An 18,651-nucleotide genomic window follows, 5' to 3' on the forward strand; every position below is an offset into this window, starting at 1 on the left:
TTTCGAATATTTATTTGCTGCTTGCCTGGTCTGGTGTACACTACTATGCTAATTCTAAATTTGTACTGTGTGCAGGGGGATTCAAGGTGTGGATTTTTCATTTGGATGGATATCTTTAATTTGTTAGATCAGAACGTACGTAGTAGGGAGAATAAAGTTTGGGAGATGTGGGATGATGTACTTTTGCGCGAATATGAAGTTCGGAAAAGGGAAGATCAAGTTAGAGAGAGAGAGAGAGAACGCTTAAAAAAAACGAAAGAAAATTGTTGTGTTTGTATTGGGTTATTGTAATTGTATTAGTTTTAACTTGGTTTGGATAAGCAATATGTAATCGTAAGCTTTGTATGGAGCTGGAGTCATGATTAACCCCTTCCTATGTAATTCAACTTTCTGCATCTTTTGGTTATGATGTACAAAGTGACTGTAGTGATGGTTATGTAAAACTTTATTAGTAGGAAAAATGGTTATTTCCTACTAATATTTTGGTACAAAGTGTTTAGATTTAATTTGGAATGACACTTGTTTTATAGAGACCGAAAATACCAATTTTTACAGGAATTTACTTTACCATGGCAAGAATAGGTTTAGAACCAAGATTTTTGTTTGAATAAAAACCATCTCTTCATGTGATGGATCTATACACAGGTACAATCCAAATAGACTGAAAAATAAGGACTTGTCTAATTATTCGGGACCCCACATGAAACATACATTTTGGGACCCCATATCAAACATACTATTTGGGACCCCACATCAAACATGGAAATACGTTAATTCTCTTTACCAACATCATCCAAAAGACTACAAGAATAAAAGGGCATCTCCAAGGGTGTAATTCGGACATTTACAGACAAAATTCCCAATATTCACAACATTCATGCTACCGGGCATGAGACATAAAAGGGCATTATCTACAACTCTATACTACTCTCATACAAAATCTTAAAAAAAACTTCAGCAGCTGCTTCTAGTCTTTGTATTTCCATTCTTTGAAAAGCTGCCTTAATCCGGTTTTGGTGGAATGATGCATCTGAATATGGAGACAACCTACATCACAACCTACTGTTATGGGGTTTCCAAACCGAATGATGTGTGTAGAAAAAGGGCAATATAAATGAAGATGATAATAAAGAACTCAAAATCCACATTTCTCACCTTGGTTTGGTCAAAAGGGGCGCTCCCCATGAATATAGAATTTTTACCGGGTTTGAAGAGGGCAAGCCAACAGCTTTCTCATTCGAATCTATTGTCAATGCACTGGATTAGCCTCTAATAATAAGCTTCAGCAAAATAATTCTTGCAACAAAGGGCACATATTTTTCGCATTAAGTGCAAGCAAAAAATGGACAAAAAAATACACGATCGCTACAATTCTCACTATTACAGTTGAGAAGTCTACACTTGACAGTAATATATTACTGAAAACTAACCAATCTACAATACTTGGCAATGGTTAAATGTTCCGCACCACCTTCTGAGACAGTGAGCTACCAATCTATACATCTTTTCGTGCATCAAGAGAAGGGGAAGATTTGGTAGATGCTGTGACATATAAATCACATCATAAAAATCATAGCATCTTGTTTTATGGGAGCTTAAATTCCACAAATGCATTAATTAAATGAAATAAAATGAAAAGAACTACCAACCTTCCTATGTTGCCCATATCTATACATTTTCACAATTAACCAAACTAACCAATCATGCTACCAAAAACCCCCTCCATCATGAAGACTACTCGAACTTGGAATTGCATCTCCATCAGGAAGGACACTCAGATAAGGCATTACTTACCAAGAAGACCATAAGTCATTTCATCTCCACGAAAAACCTTACCTTAGGCATATTCACAAAGGTCACAACAACACTACAAAGAGCCACAAAAACTGCATTATGCAAATACACCACAACCTACACCCTACCCTCTCCAAGAGGAATAAAATTGGAATATAAGCATATAACCACACGATACGCACAACCCGTCTGAAAATGGACAAAATTGAACTCCCATTTGCATATTCACCCCATACACACAACCCATTTGAAACTGTGACCACATTTTCAACACTATGCATATTACACCTATACACACATCAATCTCCATTAGAAAGCCAAAAAAAAAAAAACACTTTGCATATTCACAAATAGAACTACAACCCTCTCCATTTGGACAAAAAAACCACTTATGAGAATGGACAAAAACAACCATGACCATTACTAACCAAACACAAAAACAGCAACTCAATTATCACGGCACATCTGGAAGAAAACAACTATAATGTAAACAAAATGCTTAATCTTTCATATAATCTTTTAATAGGAAAAATACAAATGAAAAGACACATTTAACCAATAGCCGAAGACCTCCTGATTTCCTGTTGGCATATGCTCTGTGATCATGCTGTTTTGTGTCCCAACACCGATCCCTTCATCTTGTTGGTGGTGAAGGGATCCCGGGATGGCACACGTTTCAGTGTCATCAACGGATAATTTCCTGCAAGCCTACAATGCACACGCCAATCAAAGTGACAAATTAGATTGACATTCCGTAACACTATGCTTTAGAAAAAGAATACCCAAAAACCGACCATACCTTTCTCTTTTTTGCCATCTTCTTCACAGGCGGAACCTTTCTCTTACTTGGTGGTCTTCCTTTACCTCGAACCACATGGGGGCTTAATATCTTCTTACTTTTATCCGTGACAACGTTAGGTCCAACCTTCATTGACTCGGATCTCCCACCAAATGTATCATCATCACAGTTTGAATCAAAGTCATCGACAATGCGCAGGAATGCATTGACTTTCTGTTCACTTATGGATATTTTAGTTGCTAATTTCATGCATCTTTTAACCACCCTTTCATACCTCCTACAGTCTCCACTCCCACGCACATCATCATAACTACTTTTGATCAATGTGTACGTCCTCTTCTCATCCTTCCTCCAGCGGGCCAAGACATATTTATCTCGCACCACGTTAATTCTGGACAAATGCAAAACTTTAAGTGCATGCCTACATAAAATTTCCCTCATCTGAAACAATGCACACGTGCATTTTATCTCGCATTCCTCTTCATTATAATAAAGTGTGTAGTGGACTATTTTGGTACACTCATGAATAGAGATTTCATCCAAGATATCGAAGGTCAAAATGCACCCCTGCTTGCTTACCAATGTGCAATTACAGCACATTAGGCCCATCAACTCTTTTTGAAACTCTTTAAATTTTTGCATTTGTGTATACCTTCTGAAAATGTTTCTCAAAGTTGAAAGGGGAAACGCAGGGGATGATTTGGTTACTAGAGTTGAAATCCGCCGTTGTCTCTACCTCAACCTTATTTCTTAAAGCATTATCAAATTGGTCCACGAATTCCTTCAAGGTGGTACCAGAAAATACTCATCAAAGAAAGCATTCATGCTTTCTGACCGTTGTGTCGTGCTCATACCCGCCCAAAATACATCCTTCAAATAAACCGGGACCCAAAAAGTCATCTCCTCATATAAGGACGTGAGCCAATTATTACTCCTCAGATCATACTTATCAAGAAGTTCACCCCACCTTTCCTCAAATTCCGTGCAGGACTGTGAATCATACAATGCTGACTGAATGGAAGTCTTCAACCCTGTACTGAAATGAGAGTGAGATCCTAGCTTCTCTGGAAGTTTTCCATAGACAATATCTATGGTGGGTTTCCGGAAATACCATCTGGATTGCATTCTTCATTGCCCGGTCCTGGTCCGTTATGATGGCTTTGGGCGCTTGACCGTTCATGCAATCCAACCATGTGCAGAACAACCAAACAAAGGAGTGTGTGTCCTCACTTGACAATAACCCCGCCCCTAGGAGTATGGACTGACCATGATGATTAACGCCAACAAACAGGGCGAAGGGCATCCCGTATCGGTTTGTTAGGTACGTTGTATCGAAGGTCACAACGTCTCCGAAGTACTCGTAGGCCGCCCGACTCCTAGCATCAGCCCAAAATACATTCTATAACCTTCCATCATCATCGACATCCATGGAAGAAACGAAACCATCATTCTGATTTCTCATTCTCTGAAAATACTCATAAAGGGCATCGCCACCTCCTTTACCCAACCTTAGATGTCTAGCCTTGTCAATGAAATTCCGACAATCCCTCTCTTGGAACTCTAGATTCTCAAAACCACCCGCCTCAACGACAAGAGAAAAATAATTCTTGTTCATACGAATTCCGGCTCTGTCGTTGAGGTCAAGGATCCTTTGACTGTGCTCATCAAGATGCTTGTGAGATCGCAAGAGTCTTGTCTTCTTGGGGCTGATAGTAATGTGGTTGTGCATACTTTCGACTGTAGTGATCACCCATATCTCGTTCTTGTTCAACGTCACATTTATCTTCGCTTTACAATCTGTTTTAGTTGTTGCACGTGGCTTCGACATATTGATGTTCTTAGGTACGTATTTTCCGCCACGAGCATAACCAATAGTGATATACACAAATCTCCCATCATCATCTCTCTTAGTCCTCTGTGTCCTTACACCAAACCCTTTTTGCTTGGCATATTTCTTATAATAGTCCATAACCTCCTTCTCACTAGCAAATTCCATACCTGATCTTAGTGCTTTGACCTGTACCTCATCATCCGACATAACAGTGGTACCCTCTAAATCTTCATTTATGTCAAATAACATTTCTGAACAGGTTTCCATATAGAGATGGATTAGCAGAAATTCAATATTAGTGTCATTAAAGTTAAAGCAAAAAAAAGTGTCATACCATCAGCAGCTGAAGAAAATGTACAATCAACATTTTCTTCATACTCTCCACCGATCGAAAAACTGGCCTTAAGTTATCCGGATTACTAGGAGGCAAAGGGTAGGACATATTTGAACCATAATTATGCTGCAAAATTGCAATTCAATATTCGTAATTAGCATTTCACGCACACTTAAACCAACAATAAATGACATCCACATGCACACTCACATGGTAATCATTTGGAGGGCCAAATGTATTTTCAGACGTCATTAATGAAGTCGAAGTCGAAGGCCTGGGTACCATTCCATCTTCCTTTTCCCCCATCACATTAATTACATGAAAGCCTTCCGAGACTTTAAAGGGAAAGCACATGATGGCAAACGAAAAAAAATGAACATACTACTCTCATCATTGATTAAATAAAAACAAAAAAAAAAATACCAACAATATGAAAAGTCAGAATACAAATAATACACATTTCAGCATACGGGGATAGCAACTCATTCTTGCAGATGCTTATGTGGAATTTTCATGAACCATACTACTCAATCATGTTGCCTTATATATACCCAATCATACCAGTCCAAATGTCGAAAAAAGATTTAGCTTATGAAAACAGAATATGAAAAGTAATAGATAAAAATATAAAGCATTTAAGTATAAGGGGATACTTTGTCATTACCCAGACAAAACAGGTTGCCATATTATTCAGGGTAGAAAGAAAAATTGCTCAAAGACAGAACTAAAGGGAAATATGGTGTCAAAAGTGGGGAATTTGAAGGAAAGGAATGCTACAACGCAAAAATAAGGCAAAAATTCTCAATGGGTTCTAACAAAAAGCTCAGCATGCTCATCATGATACAGAAATTACATCCTTATTGACAGTCACTTGGCCAAGCTTTTTTCCTAAATCATGTTGTTTGCTCCCAAACAAATATATATATAATCTTACAAACAAATATATATAATAGAAATCATGATTATTTCTAACTACTAATACTAATCGGCACTCCCAAACAAATTTATATATAATCTATATATAATCTTAATCATGATTATTTCTAATTACTACTACTAATCGGCACTCCCAAACAAATATTATAGCAACCTTCGGACAGCAGACACCCAAATCTATAATAATGGTATGCGTAAACTACAAACCACAAACCAAACAGACCTATTTTGGTCTTTTAGATCTATTTTGTCGGCAGAGTTCCTTGGTTCAACTAGCATTTTCTATTTAAAATAAGGCTAACCCAAAAGCAAACAAACAGACCTAAAAGAAGAGAAATAAAAGAGACGGGAAAAACAGGGATAGCCTTTCGTTTGCCACTCTTGAACTTTTTAGCTATTATCCAACTTTGCTCTCTCGCTTTATATAATGTTCCTCAAGAGGAAGGAACTTAGAACATGGGGAAGAAAGAGATGGGCACTGAACTAAAGAGGGGGGAGAAATATACCTTGGAGGAGAGAAACAATACCGCAACTACACAGGTGTGAGAGAGGGACCAGAGCTGGGAGACACGGGGAGAGCAGCCGTGCAGATGGACTAGGTGTCGGCATCGCTGGTGGCTGACGATGGAGGGAGGAGCGTCGATGCAGGCGGGGGGAACGCTACTCGATTTTGTTCAACGCGGGGGGTGCCGCTTCAATTCGAATTGGTTAATATCTCCAAATTCAACACAGTTAATTGGAAAAAATATATATATTTAATGGTTTGCCACGTAGGGTGTGCAACCGCTACAGTGGCTGATCCGTATCATTACTCAACGAGTTATAGAACGTATTACCAGCCTACAGTGTTCTCTCTCGCTCGAACCTGAACGTCTCCTCTCTTGCATCTCTCTTGCAGACTCAGCTCTCTCTCTTGCATCTCTGTCTGTCTCTGTGTCTCGCAGCTCTCTCTCTCTGTGTTTCTCATTCTCTAACTTAGACTCTCTTGCTGGCTCTCTGTGGTGGTTGGATCGTGGAAGCCTTCTCTACAAGCACCGAAAAAAACTGATCCAAGGTAAGGAAAAACACTAGGTGATTTTACCTGATTAGGTGGGTTAATTGTTAGGGTTAGGGTTTGTACTGGGTTTCCAGCAGAAGGGTAACAAATAATTACATGACTGAAACTTCTGCTCCACTTGCCCAGACTCTGTTTTTTTCATGGATTGAAAAACACTGTACATAGGTTGGAAATTTGAGGATGGAGTAGTTGTTTGCTCGTACGCTACCTTCCCTTTCCCTCGCCCTAACTTGTTGCTTTCGCCTGTCCTCTTGCGTATGGCAGACACCATGACACTAATCTGAGCCAAACCCAAAGTCGTAGAATGAGCGTAGTTTGGACTCGAGAGTTTTCGGTTCTATTTCCAGGTAGCTGCGTTTGTATCTTCTTGAGGAGATAGGACAGGGCTATGTAGTTCATTTTGGTTATGACTGTAGGCTCAACTGTCAAGGGCGCAACCTTTATATAAATCCCATTGGCCCCAAGTTTTGGAACCCAAATTTCATTCCATTCCCCTTGATTATTATCACTAAACTGACATGTTATTGAAAATAATAATTCTATTAACAATTGCCAATATAGTTTATGGACTTAAAAAGAAAAAGTATGTCAAAAAATTAGGACATCCTTTTTTGACAATAATATTGTGATGATCATGTGGATGGATGACTTTAGGCCTGGATAGAATAAAGAACTAAAGAATTCTCATATATCCAGAAATTATAGGAAAAAGGGTAGTTGGTGTTTTATTTCATGTATTGTTGTTTAAAGCTAGTATTTATTTTTCTTTTAATTGAAGTGTGATTGTGGATTGTAAAGTACTATATTAGTGGAAGCAACCATCAATTATTTCTACATTGCACTTTTTTCTACTTCATGTGTCAAGAGTTTATACTTATGGCCCCTCTTAACGTTTTATTTTGCAGTTTCTTAAAACATGATAAAAGTGGTTCAGATGAAATGCTGTAAATTGCTAGTCCAGCTCTTAAGCTAAGTTCAAATATCTTTGGGAAAACGACATCCCCTTCTTGTACTGCCAGTAGTTCTTGTCATCATACTTCATGGTACCTACCTCTTTGAAGAGTTTCCCGCTCCACACTTCAAGAATATTTTTTCTGCCAGTTTTTAGTTCTAAGTATTCTAGAAGTCTCAAAATTACTGAATCAAAGATTTGAAATTGGTGTTTTTTCCCCTTTGGGTAGTTCAGATTATATTGAATCAATGCAGTTTAGGTTAATCCCATATAGAATATATAGTACGAGTGTTGTGGTTTCCTCCACTTCTCAGATTGCCCGGTTTGCCCGTGTCGGCCAAATCGAGAATGCCAGAAGGGTGTTTGATCAAATGCATGATAAGAGCATTGTCGCTTGGAACTCAATTGTTTCTGGGTACCTCCAAAATTTTCGGCCTTGTGAAGCCAGGATCTTGTTTGATAGAATGCCAGAGAGGAACACTGTTTCTTGGAATGGGTTGTTGTCTGGGTATATAAAGAACGGGATGGTTGGTGAAGCTAGAAAAATATTTGATACTATGCCTGAAAGGAATGTTGTTTCATGGACCGTGATGGTTAGGGGATATGTCCTAAAGGGCATGGTTTCGGAGGCGGAATCACTGTTTTGGCGAATGCCTGAAAAGAATGTTGTGTCTTGGACCGTAATGTTGGGTGGTCTAATTCAAGAAGGACGGGTTGATGAGGCTTGTCGACTTTTTGATATGATGCCCGAGAAGGATGTGGTGGTGAGGACTAGTATGATCGGAGGGTATTGTCAGGCAGGTCGACTGGCTGAAGCTCGTGAGATTTTTGATGTTATGCCACGTAGGAATGTGATTACTTGGACTACAATGATTTCTGGGTATGTCCATAATCATTGCATTGATGTTGCTAGAAAGCTTTTTGAAGTGATGCCAGCGAAAAATGAGGTATCATGGACGGTGATGCTTATGGGGTACACTCACTGTGGGCGGATAAAAGAGGCTTCAGAACTTTTTGATGTAATGCCAATGAAGTCAATTGTTGCTTGTAATGCAATGATACTTGGATTTGGCCAGAATGGGGAGGTAGCTAAGGCAAGGAGGGTGTTTGACCAAATGAGGGAGAAAGATGATGGGACGTGGAGTGCAATGATAAAGGTTTATGAAAGGAAAGGACTTGAATTGCAAGCTCTTAATTTGTTTGCTGCAATGCAAAGGGGAGGAATTAGCCCAAACTTCCCTTCATTGATCAGTGTTCTTTGTGTTTGTTCCAGCCTGGCAAGTCTCGATCATGGTAAACAGGTTCATGCTCAGTTGGTGAGATCCCACTATGATCGTGATGTGTATGTTTCCTCAGTTTTGATCACAATGTATGTCAAATGTGGAGACCTTGTGAAGGCAAAGCTGGTGTTTGACAGGTTTGCTCCAAAGGATATTGTTATGTGGAATTCTATTATTACAGGGTATGCCCAGCATGGTTTAGGAGAGGAAGCTTTGCAGGTCTTCCATGAGATGTGCTCTTTGAACATTTTGCCAGATGATGTCACATTTATTGGAGTTCTTTCAGCATGTAGCTACACTGGGAAGGTCAACGAAGGGCGTGAAATTTTTGAGTCCATGAACTCCAAATATCAGGTGGAGCCAACAACTGAACACTATGCTTGCATGGTTGATCTACTTGGCCGAGCAGGCCAGGTAAATGAGGCAATGAATTTAATTGAGAATATGCCAGTGGAAGCAGATGCTATTGTTTGGGGTGCTTTACTGGGTGCTTGTAGAACTCACATGAAGTTGGATTTGGCTGAAGTTGCAGCAAAGAAACTCGTACAGCTTGAGCCCAAAAATTCTGGGCCCTACATTTTACTATCAAATATTTATGCATCCAAAGGTAAATGGCATGATGTTGCAGACCTGAGGAAAAAAATGAGAGCAAGGAGTGTGAGCAAGTCACCTGGGTGTAGCTGGATTGAGGTGGAGAAGAAAGTACATATGTTTACTGGGGGAGATAGCATGGGCCACCCTGAGCAGGAAATCATCTTGAGAATGTTGGAGAGATTAAGCGGAATGTTAAGGGAAGCTGGGTACTGCCCTGATGGTACCTTTGTGCTGCATGATGTGGATGAAGAAGAGAAGGTGCAGAGCTTGAGGTATCATAGTGAGAAATTGGCTGTAGTATATGGACTCCTAAAGCTGCCAGAAGGGATGCCCATTAGGGTGATGAAGAATCTTCGAGTTTGTGGGGACTGTCATTCTGCAATCAAATTAATAGCAAAAATAACGGGGAGGGAGATCATTTTGAGGGATACTAATAGATTTCATCATTTCAAGGACGGATTGTGTTCTTGCCGAGACTATTGGTGATCGCACAGTTCCACAACATACTGTTTTAGAGCATCATTTGTGCATACTCACCCTCCAAGAGTCTCACATTAGACATTCAGGCAAAGTCTCACATCACTGGATGATTTTAAGCTAATATTATGAGTGATTGTTTTGGCCTGATGAAAAAAGTAAATTTAAAAAATGAGTAGGAACATGCTTAGCAAATCAACCTCATGAGTTCAGGGTTATACATGGCTTATGCTTTACAAAGAAGAAAAGAATCAAGGCAAAAATGATCAGATGATCCGGATTGATCTTAAAAATGGTGCAATTAATGACCTAGTTGAGACATGTGACTGAGCAGTCAACCTTTTTCCCGTGTGAAATTTTTCTACAATGTCCATAGACTGCTCTCTAGTTGGTAACTTAGATGCTCTAAAACTCTGTTGTAAATATAAATATTTCAGAGGCCTTGTCATGAGGATTCCAAGAGTGACAACTTTCTCACTGGCATCTAAAGTGTGAGCATGTGAAGGCAGCATGGCATGATTGCTTCATGAGGGAGATCCTCCATCTCATTTGCTGTGCCATGCCAACCAAATTCTGCAGGGCAAGTTTTATCACTGAACATAGCATAGTTTGTTTGAGGTATGTTTCTGAAAATGTAACTTCTTATTCTGGTTTCTTTTTTGTTCTTAAGCTGCTAACATCTTGTGCCATTTTTGCAGGTTCTATGATGATTTGCAGCTAGATATATGACATTACATTATTATGAAGTGGGTTTAAGGTCATTCAGCAAATTTTGTTTTTGCAGGCACTTTGGGTTGGAGGTCATACAGAAGTACGCGATCTTTCCGATATAAAGTGTGATTGCATGTTTTCAACTTTCTGCCATTTCTCTAAATTAGTTAATGAGTCTCCTTTACTTGTCCACTCATTAAGAGAGGATATTGCGTGTTGTGCTTTCAAGCATGCAAAGAATTTATACCAAGTGGCTATATGTTCTCATTTTTCTGATTTACTTATTTGATGTGTTTTAGTCAAACCTCTCTTCCATTCTAATCATTTAACGAAATCATGAGAGCATATGAATAAAGGATGATGATTGATGAGTAACATTACTCTTTCAACTTTATAGCCCTGTAAGATATGACTTAGGCTGTTATCACAATTTGCAAGGTGATTTAAATCATTGAAATGTATAATTCATGGTGTATTTGTTTTATCTTAGCGTGCACATGGTTTCCCCCCTCGGCCGATATCATAATCTCTCCCTTAACTCTTAAGTGCATCCTGCACTAAAATCTGTGTAGGTAAAAAAGATTGTAACTTTGGTTGTTAATTATACCTGGGAGTCATTCCCAACCTGTTATAATATTTCCTTTATTTATATATTAATGCACATTTCCCGAAGGAAAAAAGAAATTAGAATTCTACTCGGAATCAATAATATGCTCAATTCAATTCCTTGGAAAATCTAACATCTAGGTGGCACTTTGATAGGTTGGGAAGTCTTTAAAAATAGCCCAGTGACGGTGTTTTGATGAGAACCAACTAATATGCTCTTTCTCGGATGTCCATTGCCTTTAATCACTTATCAATAATTTGCTTTCATCTTAGTGTTTACTCTCTCTCTCTCTCTCTCTCTCTCTCTCTCTCTCTCTGAAGATTTCAAGTTTGTTTCATTTGTACATTTTCTTTGAATTAACTGCTATCAATGGATATATCTAGATTTTTTCCGTCTTAAAATCTTAATGAACCAGGCCAGTCTGATTTATTATTGAGTTAAAGAATTTTTCCTCTAGCTGCCTCAAGAATTCTGCTACTTTTAAGCTTATTCGTAATACTTATTGTGGAATCCATAAGGTTAAAAAAATAAAAATAAAAATGTAAAACATCGATACTTCTTTTTATGCTTAGGGATTTATCATACTTTAATATAATGATGTGTTTGGTGTGTCCAAAACAACCTTACAAAGAGATTTTTTCATTTCGAGAGTCAAACTTGGCATGGATACTTTGTGTACCAAGTTAATGACAAGCCCAAGTTGCTCCCTCAGAAACTAAAAGATAACTGTGCCCTCTCTATCAATAAATGAGCAATGTCTTGCCTAATAACTTGTTGGAGGTTTTTTTTTTTTTTTTTTTTTTTTTTTTTTAAAAAAAAAACAAAAGAAGAAAAAACCTGTTGGAGTTAAAATAAAAATGAAGAGCAAACAAATAGAGAAATGAAGAGAAAAACTCAATCCTCTAATATGTAGGATTGATTATGTAAATTCATTGTCCATTAAACTTCTTCGTTATAGATTATTTAGTCACACGGATACACACAAGGCATTAAATGGGAATATGAGTCTTGGTACATGTAAATTAAGAGAAATTTTATTTGCAGTCTTCACATGTGCAAGCTCTTTATTAAATGAGAAAAAATATCATTTTAAGAGAGATATTTTTGTAATTTTAAAAAGTTTTAAAGATTAAATTGCCTAGACTTGCATTGTAGTCTCCAAATAAGGACTGTACGTAACATTGCTCGTAAATTAAATATAACAAACTAAATATAGCAAAGCATCAAATAGAATATGCATAGCAGCAATTATGGAAATTACATCAACTTTAATATAGCTATACCTCCCTCTCTATTAGATTGTTTCCAAATTTCCAATACATGTTACATAAATAAAAGATTGAACCCAACTTTGTTAACTTGTCTCTCTCAATTCCTTCTTTCAGAGAACTTTTTGTTAATCCTATTTTCAGATGGGGGGACCAATTTATTCTCTGAAAGCTATGGATTCCCCCTTTTGGCATTGTAATCTTTACATTATACTTGCACCAGATTAGGCCAAACAGGATCTAACAATGTCATTGACGAACTCAGCATAGAAGATGGATAATGATGTGCACTACAACCTTTTGTTTTTATATCATATGGTGAATCCAGTTCTTTAACATGCATGATATCACATTTCTGTAAATATAACCCTGCTACAAAGAAAGATTTAGGTCTAAACCTTTGACATCTCCTCTATCTTCTTCTACTACTTCTCTTTCCTTTTTTTCCTCTCTTTTAGAAGGACCTGGTAGGATACTGGCACCAGGACTCTTAGGCTTATCTTCCCCTGTAAAATCTTCCGGTTGGAACTTAGGATTCCAGTCTGCAGTTGTCTTGATCTCTTTCTCAACTGGTCTCTTCTCTTCTTTAATATTTGATTCATTGACACTGCTCCTCAAACGATTGCGCACGTCCCGTGTGCTTCTAATCAAAGCAAAAAACTGCTCCATCTTCTTCTCTTCATCTTCTTCTCCTCCTCCTCCCTCTTCATTGTCCATCTTCCTCTTCTTTCTTTCTCCTTCCATGTTTTGTTGTGCTTGAGGAGGAGAAGAAGAATGGAGTAATATAATAGATACTTCTTCTACCTAATGCTTATTTCTTTGATGAACTAAACATGATAAAGATCATTTTGAGAAATAAAGAAAGACGACTGGTCTTTTGTTATTGCTCACTGCTTGATTAGAGAGAGAGAGAGAGAGAGAGAGAGAGAGAGAGAGAGAGAGAGAGAGAGGTTGCCAATGCAAGTAGACAATGCTTTTTGTTCTCAATTAATTATTGCTAAGGTGCATGAACCATAAATAGTAGAGAGAGAGAGAGAGAGAGAGGGTTTTGTGTCCCCTACCCATCTTTCTTTCATGAAGTAAATATGATAAAGATCATTTTCAGAAATAAAGAAAGACGACTAGTCTTTTGTTATTGCTCACTGCTTGATTAGAGAGAGAGAGAGAGGTTGCCAATGCAAGTAGACAATGCGTTTTGTTCTCAATTGATTATTGCTAAGTTGCACGAACCATAAATAATAGAGAGAGAGAGAGAGAGAGAGAGAGAGAGAGACTATAGTCTTAGAATAATCTGCAGGCAACACCGCCATATTCTCTATGAATAGAATCATTGCCCATAACGTAATGTTTCTCCAACCATATCTGGTGACGCCTGCACCATGACATGGGGGCTGTGGCATCTTCCTCAAGGCCTTGTTCCTTTTGGTGGAATACTTGTTCCCATGACGTGACCACTAGTCCTCTTCTGTTTAACTTTCCACACAGCATTATTCTTCGGATATATGGGGTTCCACGACCCATGTGATTGTATTGAATTGCGTATGGATAATTTGTTGGCAACTTTACCTTCTTCTTCTTCTCTCTCTCTCTCTCTCTCTCTTAATGAGATCTATGTCTGGCGGGCAACTTTATTTCAGTCGTGATTAGATTGTCAGGCGAAAGGAATGCTAAACACCTGCTACTTTTATTCATAATTTTAATCAAATGAATATTAATATCTATTTCAATTAGAAAAGAAATAATTTTGGTTAGCGATAAGACACTTCCCTAGTTATCACCTGACCCCCATTGCATCCAAACCTTTATACAAATGACCTCCCAAAGGGCACCCTAGATTCGTATTTGACAGAGGCACTGTGTGGATTCGATCAGATTCATTAATTTATATCTCTAGTACGAGAATAATGCTAAGTATAAATTTTAATTAGATAAATTTTTATAAAAAAAAAAAAATTCACTTAAAAAAAAATACACTTAAAAAAATGTACATTTATCTATTTGAGATTCAAATCATTACTCTTTTCTCAGAGAGTTTTTCCTTCAGTGACAGTGATCCGATCTAATGTATTCATATCTGGAATTGGAATACAAAATGTGTTTGTGGATTAGGATTCAGTGGATTTAGAAATGCATTGGTATGCGCACCAAAGGGTTAAGCGATTGAGGTTAACTCCACTTCCCTAATGCTCCAACCTAAGCCACCAAAATGCTGATTGGTTCTACTACTCCCAACCCATATTGAGGTGCTTTTCTTGAGTCAGCAGAGTCCAACAAGTCAATGGTGAGCATTAATTTTCACCTAGCATTTCACTATAGTTCATTCTTGGTAGAGAAGTATCCGTTTCTTTACTAGAGAAAATATTTATTTTGATTGTCTTACGTTGCAGGTACAGTCCATTTCTTGTGGCGCGTTACAACCCTGACACTAAGGAATTCAAAGCGTGTGCCGTGTCATGTCTGGGTTTGCAGATTCTTTTTACAGAGAGGTAATCATGATTGTTGCTTACTTGCATGGTTATTATGTGCATGTTGGTAGAGTAATGGTGAAAGTTTAATGAACCAAAGCTGCATTTAGCAGGATATCATTTTATGTACTTTGTAGTTTGATGTTTGTTATGGGAGAAAATAATTCTTTAGAAGGGACAACTCACTGATCACTTGGGATGCCTACATTGAAATGCAGATGAAAGATTTATTTTCTGGGGACAGGATTTTATCCAAAAAGCCACCTTATTATCTAACAGCTGAGGTGCCTGATATGTGGTTTTTGCCAGAAAATGTTTATAAGATGTGTTTCAGTGGCAATTATTTGTTTTGTGACTCATATTTCTGTAAGTTCCAATGATATAGTCTATAGGTCTTTGGATAGCTGCTGATATTAGATTTCAATCACCCAAAACACAAATAAATTTTGTAGGAAATGAAAGCAATTACACATGGAATTCCTCAATTTCTTGCTTGAGAAATTAAAAGCTGACTGCTAAGTAGCAGATGTAATCTGAATGGTGAAATTATTTAGTGAGGTATGCTAATGATAATTCCTCACGGATCCCACCTAAAAGGCTAAAAATTATTTATAAATCTCCTTTTGAGATAGACTTGGAATTATAAGTAGTGGCTCCCAGTGACTCCTCTCTCCTTTGTAAATTTACAGGGAACTACACCTGCTCTAATAGGTGGGGTTCAAAACTGGAAGAAACATTTGGGGCAAGACCAGATTTGTTAGCAGATACAATGGTGGTGGACTGAAATAATTACATCTGTTTATGTGAGTATTTGTGTGTATATATATATAGAAAGAGCATAATATATAAAACTGAGTGATAAAGAAATGCCAACGATAAACATAACATCTTGATTAGCTAAAACCCTTGCAAAAAATGGCATACTAGCATAGAGATTACTCATTCAATTCATGTTACGGTTCTATGAACAAAATTCTACATCTCAAGTAAATTTCTTCATGAAAATATAGGGGAGAATCATCTATAAAGCAAGCTTCATCGGCATTTTAGTGCCTCTTTTGTAAGACTATGGCAGTAACCATGGCAGTAACATTTTCTGCAGTCCAAAACTCCAACTGAAAAAGCAATGAGAAACTTGGGCTACCTACCAAATGTATGTGGTAAGGGCTATGCCTGAATAGCTGGGCCAGCATATTTTCCCTGGCGCTTATAGAGAACATCTGGTGTTTCTATCTCTGCAAGCCATGCATAGTCCTCTTTTTTTCCATTAATTATACCAGCTCCATTTCTTGCTACTGGCAGCAATGTGTTTAACAGCTGACTCAAGTTAGTTGCCATTTTCAAATGAGATTGGCCTGTCGTTACAAGTCTCAAACCATGAAAGGTCCTTATGATTGACCGTTCTTCTGTTGGTCAAAGAGGTCCATCCTTTTTTCAACCAAAGCAAATGAAGTTGGTCTATTTTGAATGGAATTTGGACTGGATGATGTTCTGAGTGGCTCGAATCCAACCTTTTTTTTTTTTTTTTGGAAAAATAGAAAGAAACTGAATATATATATATATAAAAGCCTGCATCAATTCTTTCCCAAGAGAGAGATATTGCCCACTCCCATGCATCCTAGAAAATACGTACAAAACTATGAATAGGGACAGCATGTACAAGTCCTTTTTAAGTCTTCAGACAAATAACATGACCGACAGGACATGTGCATTTGACAGCAAGAGACTGTTCTCTGTTTTTTCTATCCTGTTTCTTTCTGTTTATTTGTTTTATTGTAATGGTGTTGTGCCATGGATCTGAAAGGTGCTGCAAGAGATTGTCAAATGGTCCCTTTCCAGTAATATTGTGCAGAACCACAAATCCCCAAAATGCCAACATTGCCAATCTAATTGTGGATTGATCTTCAAAGTGAACAAAATAACTGCCGTAAGATAACGTTGGAGTTAGTGCAACGAAGGAATGAGAGAGTACTTCATAAATGTGTAGCGATCGAGTAAGCCAAATTTAAAGCAATGGGGAAGAAGTACTAGGAAACCTTGAAATTGTTGTTGTTGTCATGGTTTATTTTTATTATAATGAACATGTAGTGGTGAATGTTGTGGGAATGTAATGGGCATGTGGTGAAGGTTGTAATCTTTTGTTGTGAATGCTGAATGTTGTTCTTTTTTTCCAGCTGAATAAACAGGTTGTTTTTGGACCGCTGTTTTGTACATATTTTTGGACATGTTATGAAAATGTTAGCTATAGATGTTTTGAACACAATCTAGACAGCAAAGTTTCAAACCGTTAAAAATACCAGATTATTCATAATCACATAAAAAGATAGCTTCAAAACATTCGGAATTACATAGAATATATAAAGCATTTAGATTTACATAAAGCATCCACTCTCAGCCTCAAAAGATAGATTCAGTACATTCAGATTTACATAAAGTTCCACTCTGCAAAGACTATGAAATAAAAGCAGCAAAGCTCTACTCCACTCTTCAAAGCTACAACCAACTCTTCAAAGCTTACAATCTACTGTGTTCTTCCCTGTCATATCAAAATAAAGAGGGGTTAAATTAGCTTTGCGATAAAAAGAGATTAAATTAACTATCTATAACATAACAAAAGACAGCAAAAAAAATTTATAATAAAACTAATTTATAATATAAAAATACTAAACACCCGATTAAATTGCATTAATTTAGAAACATACAATTCTGAAGTACTGGACTGGACTTAATATATATTAATGTTGGAAAGAGACCCAAAGATCATTGATACATACACACACACACCTATATAACACCTATATATACCTGAAACTTGTTTTTAAGTTGATTCAAGCTGGGCCGACCTAACCATGGAGCTAAAAACATTTTTTTTTCTCAATAAATAAGACATTTATAGATAAACTAACAGATACAAGATACAATTTCAATGAGGTGGGAGACCCTTCCAGTCTTTCAAAAGCCAACACATACTATAACACAAAAGAAAATGAAAAAGCGGGGTGATCGGAGCCCAAAAGGAGACCGCTTGGTGATGGTTTTTAAATAGTATGATGAACAAACTATAAAGCTACAAATAGAAGTCGCAATAAAGAGGAGTGGGCTGCAAAAAATAGTAACCTCTCCATATTAAATTAGTTAAAGAAGTAAATTAAACGCCATCGGAACTAAAGTTAAGGAATAAATTTCTACATAAATATTCCATGTTGAATAAGCAGGCAGCGAGTTTTTTATTGTTTTATTTTTTGAACTGGATCTTTGCTTGAGTTGAAGGTGATTTCAAATACAGATGCCACATAGATTAATTTCAAATCGTATTATTTTTCTGGATTTGTAATAGACTGTAGTAGAATATAGTGGAATATAGTAGAATAAGAGATGGAATGTAATAGTAGTTTGTATTTCCTCATAATAAAGATAGCCACACTTTCTTCAAGGGAAAGCACCTCCACAAGACAATGAACAGTAAAATATTCCAGATGATTGGTCAAGTCTCGTACAATGACCTTATATACTAAAGCATGCAAATTACTTTAAAGTCTCTAACAT

General features: G+C 37.3%; 3 protein-coding genes across 11 annotated transcripts; 1 reads left to right on the forward strand and 2 right to left on the reverse strand.

Annotated features, from left to right (window-relative positions):
- Positions 1 to 756: 756 nt before the first annotated feature.
- On the reverse strand, positions 757 to 6,331 carry LOC122316540 (protein FAR-RED ELONGATED HYPOCOTYL 3-like). 3 transcript variants are annotated; one of them, XR_006244268.1, is made up of 6 exons: positions 6,201 to 6,331; positions 4,969 to 5,093; positions 4,759 to 4,884; positions 2,594 to 4,675; positions 1,156 to 2,502; positions 757 to 1,047 (listed from the first exon to the last, which is right to left on the reverse strand). XR_006244268.1 is itself a non-coding variant. In XM_043133146.1 (3 exons), the coding sequence occupies exons 1-2, from the start codon at positions 3,233 to 3,235 to the stop codon at positions 2,314 to 2,316; spliced, it is 831 nt and encodes a 276-aa protein (XP_042989080.1). In that variant the 5' UTR covers positions 3,236 to 4,952; the 3' UTR covers positions 757 to 1,047; positions 1,156 to 2,313. The 3 variants fall into 3 exon arrangements, 1 of the variants encoding a protein (XP_042989080.1); XR_006244267.1 differs by having other exon boundaries at positions 2,594 to 4,884; XM_043133146.1 differs by lacking the exons at positions 4,969 to 5,093; positions 6,201 to 6,331 and having other exon boundaries at positions 2,594 to 4,952.
- Positions 6,332 to 6,484: 153 nt separating this feature from the next.
- On the forward strand, positions 6,485 to 17,288 carry LOC122316538 (pentatricopeptide repeat-containing protein At1g56690, mitochondrial-like). Of its 7 annotated transcripts, none has more exons than XM_043133143.1 (7): positions 6,485 to 6,748; positions 7,657 to 10,672; positions 10,753 to 10,865; positions 14,750 to 14,921; positions 15,028 to 15,126; positions 15,795 to 15,908; positions 16,208 to 17,288. In XM_043133143.1, the coding sequence occupies exon 2, from the start codon at positions 7,952 to 7,954 to the stop codon at positions 10,061 to 10,063; it is 2,112 nt and encodes a 703-aa protein (XP_042989077.1). In that variant the 5' UTR covers positions 6,485 to 6,748; positions 7,657 to 7,951; the 3' UTR covers positions 10,064 to 10,672; positions 10,753 to 10,865; positions 14,750 to 14,921; positions 15,028 to 15,126; positions 15,795 to 15,908; positions 16,208 to 17,288. The 7 variants fall into 7 exon arrangements, with proteins under 7 accessions (XP_042989077.1, XP_042989076.1, XP_042989075.1 ...); XM_043133142.1 differs by having other exon boundaries at positions 16,910 to 17,288; XM_043133141.1 differs by having other exon boundaries at positions 14,685 to 14,921; positions 15,795 to 16,400.
- LOC122316541 (protein NIM1-INTERACTING 1-like) lies at positions 12,927 to 13,859 on the reverse strand. The gene has a single exon (XM_043133148.1). The coding sequence runs from the start codon at positions 13,382 to 13,384 to the stop codon at positions 13,013 to 13,015; it is 372 nt and encodes a 123-aa protein (XP_042989082.1). The 5' UTR covers positions 13,385 to 13,859; the 3' UTR covers positions 12,927 to 13,012.
- Positions 17,289 to 18,651: the final 1,363 nt, after the last annotated feature.

Source organism: Carya illinoinensis, chromosome 7, assembly GCF_018687715.1.
Source record: "Carya illinoinensis cultivar Pawnee chromosome 7, C.illinoinensisPawnee_v1, whole genome shotgun sequence".
NCBI lineage: Eukaryota > Viridiplantae > Streptophyta > Magnoliopsida > Fagales > Juglandaceae > Carya > Carya illinoinensis.

What these genes read in the sequence shown, in the direction of transcription:
- LOC122316540 (XM_043133146.1), bottom strand. Translation starts at nt 3,235, where the DNA reads ATGCAAAAATTTAAAGAGTTTCAAAAAGAGTTGATGGGCCTAATGTGC. An exon ending in AGATGGCAAAAAAGAGAAAG is followed by an intron (nt 2,503 to 2,593) that starts GTATGGTCGGTT and finishes TGTGCATTGTAG; the next exon opens with GCTTGCAGGAAATTATCCGT.
- LOC122316538 (XM_043133143.1), top strand. Translation starts at nt 7,952, where the DNA reads ATGCAGTTTAGGTTAATCCCATATAGAATATATAGTACGAGTGTTGTG.
- LOC122316541 (XM_043133148.1), bottom strand. Translation starts at nt 13,384, where the DNA reads ATGGAAGGAGAAAGAAAGAAGAGGAAGATGGACAATGAAGAGGGAGGA.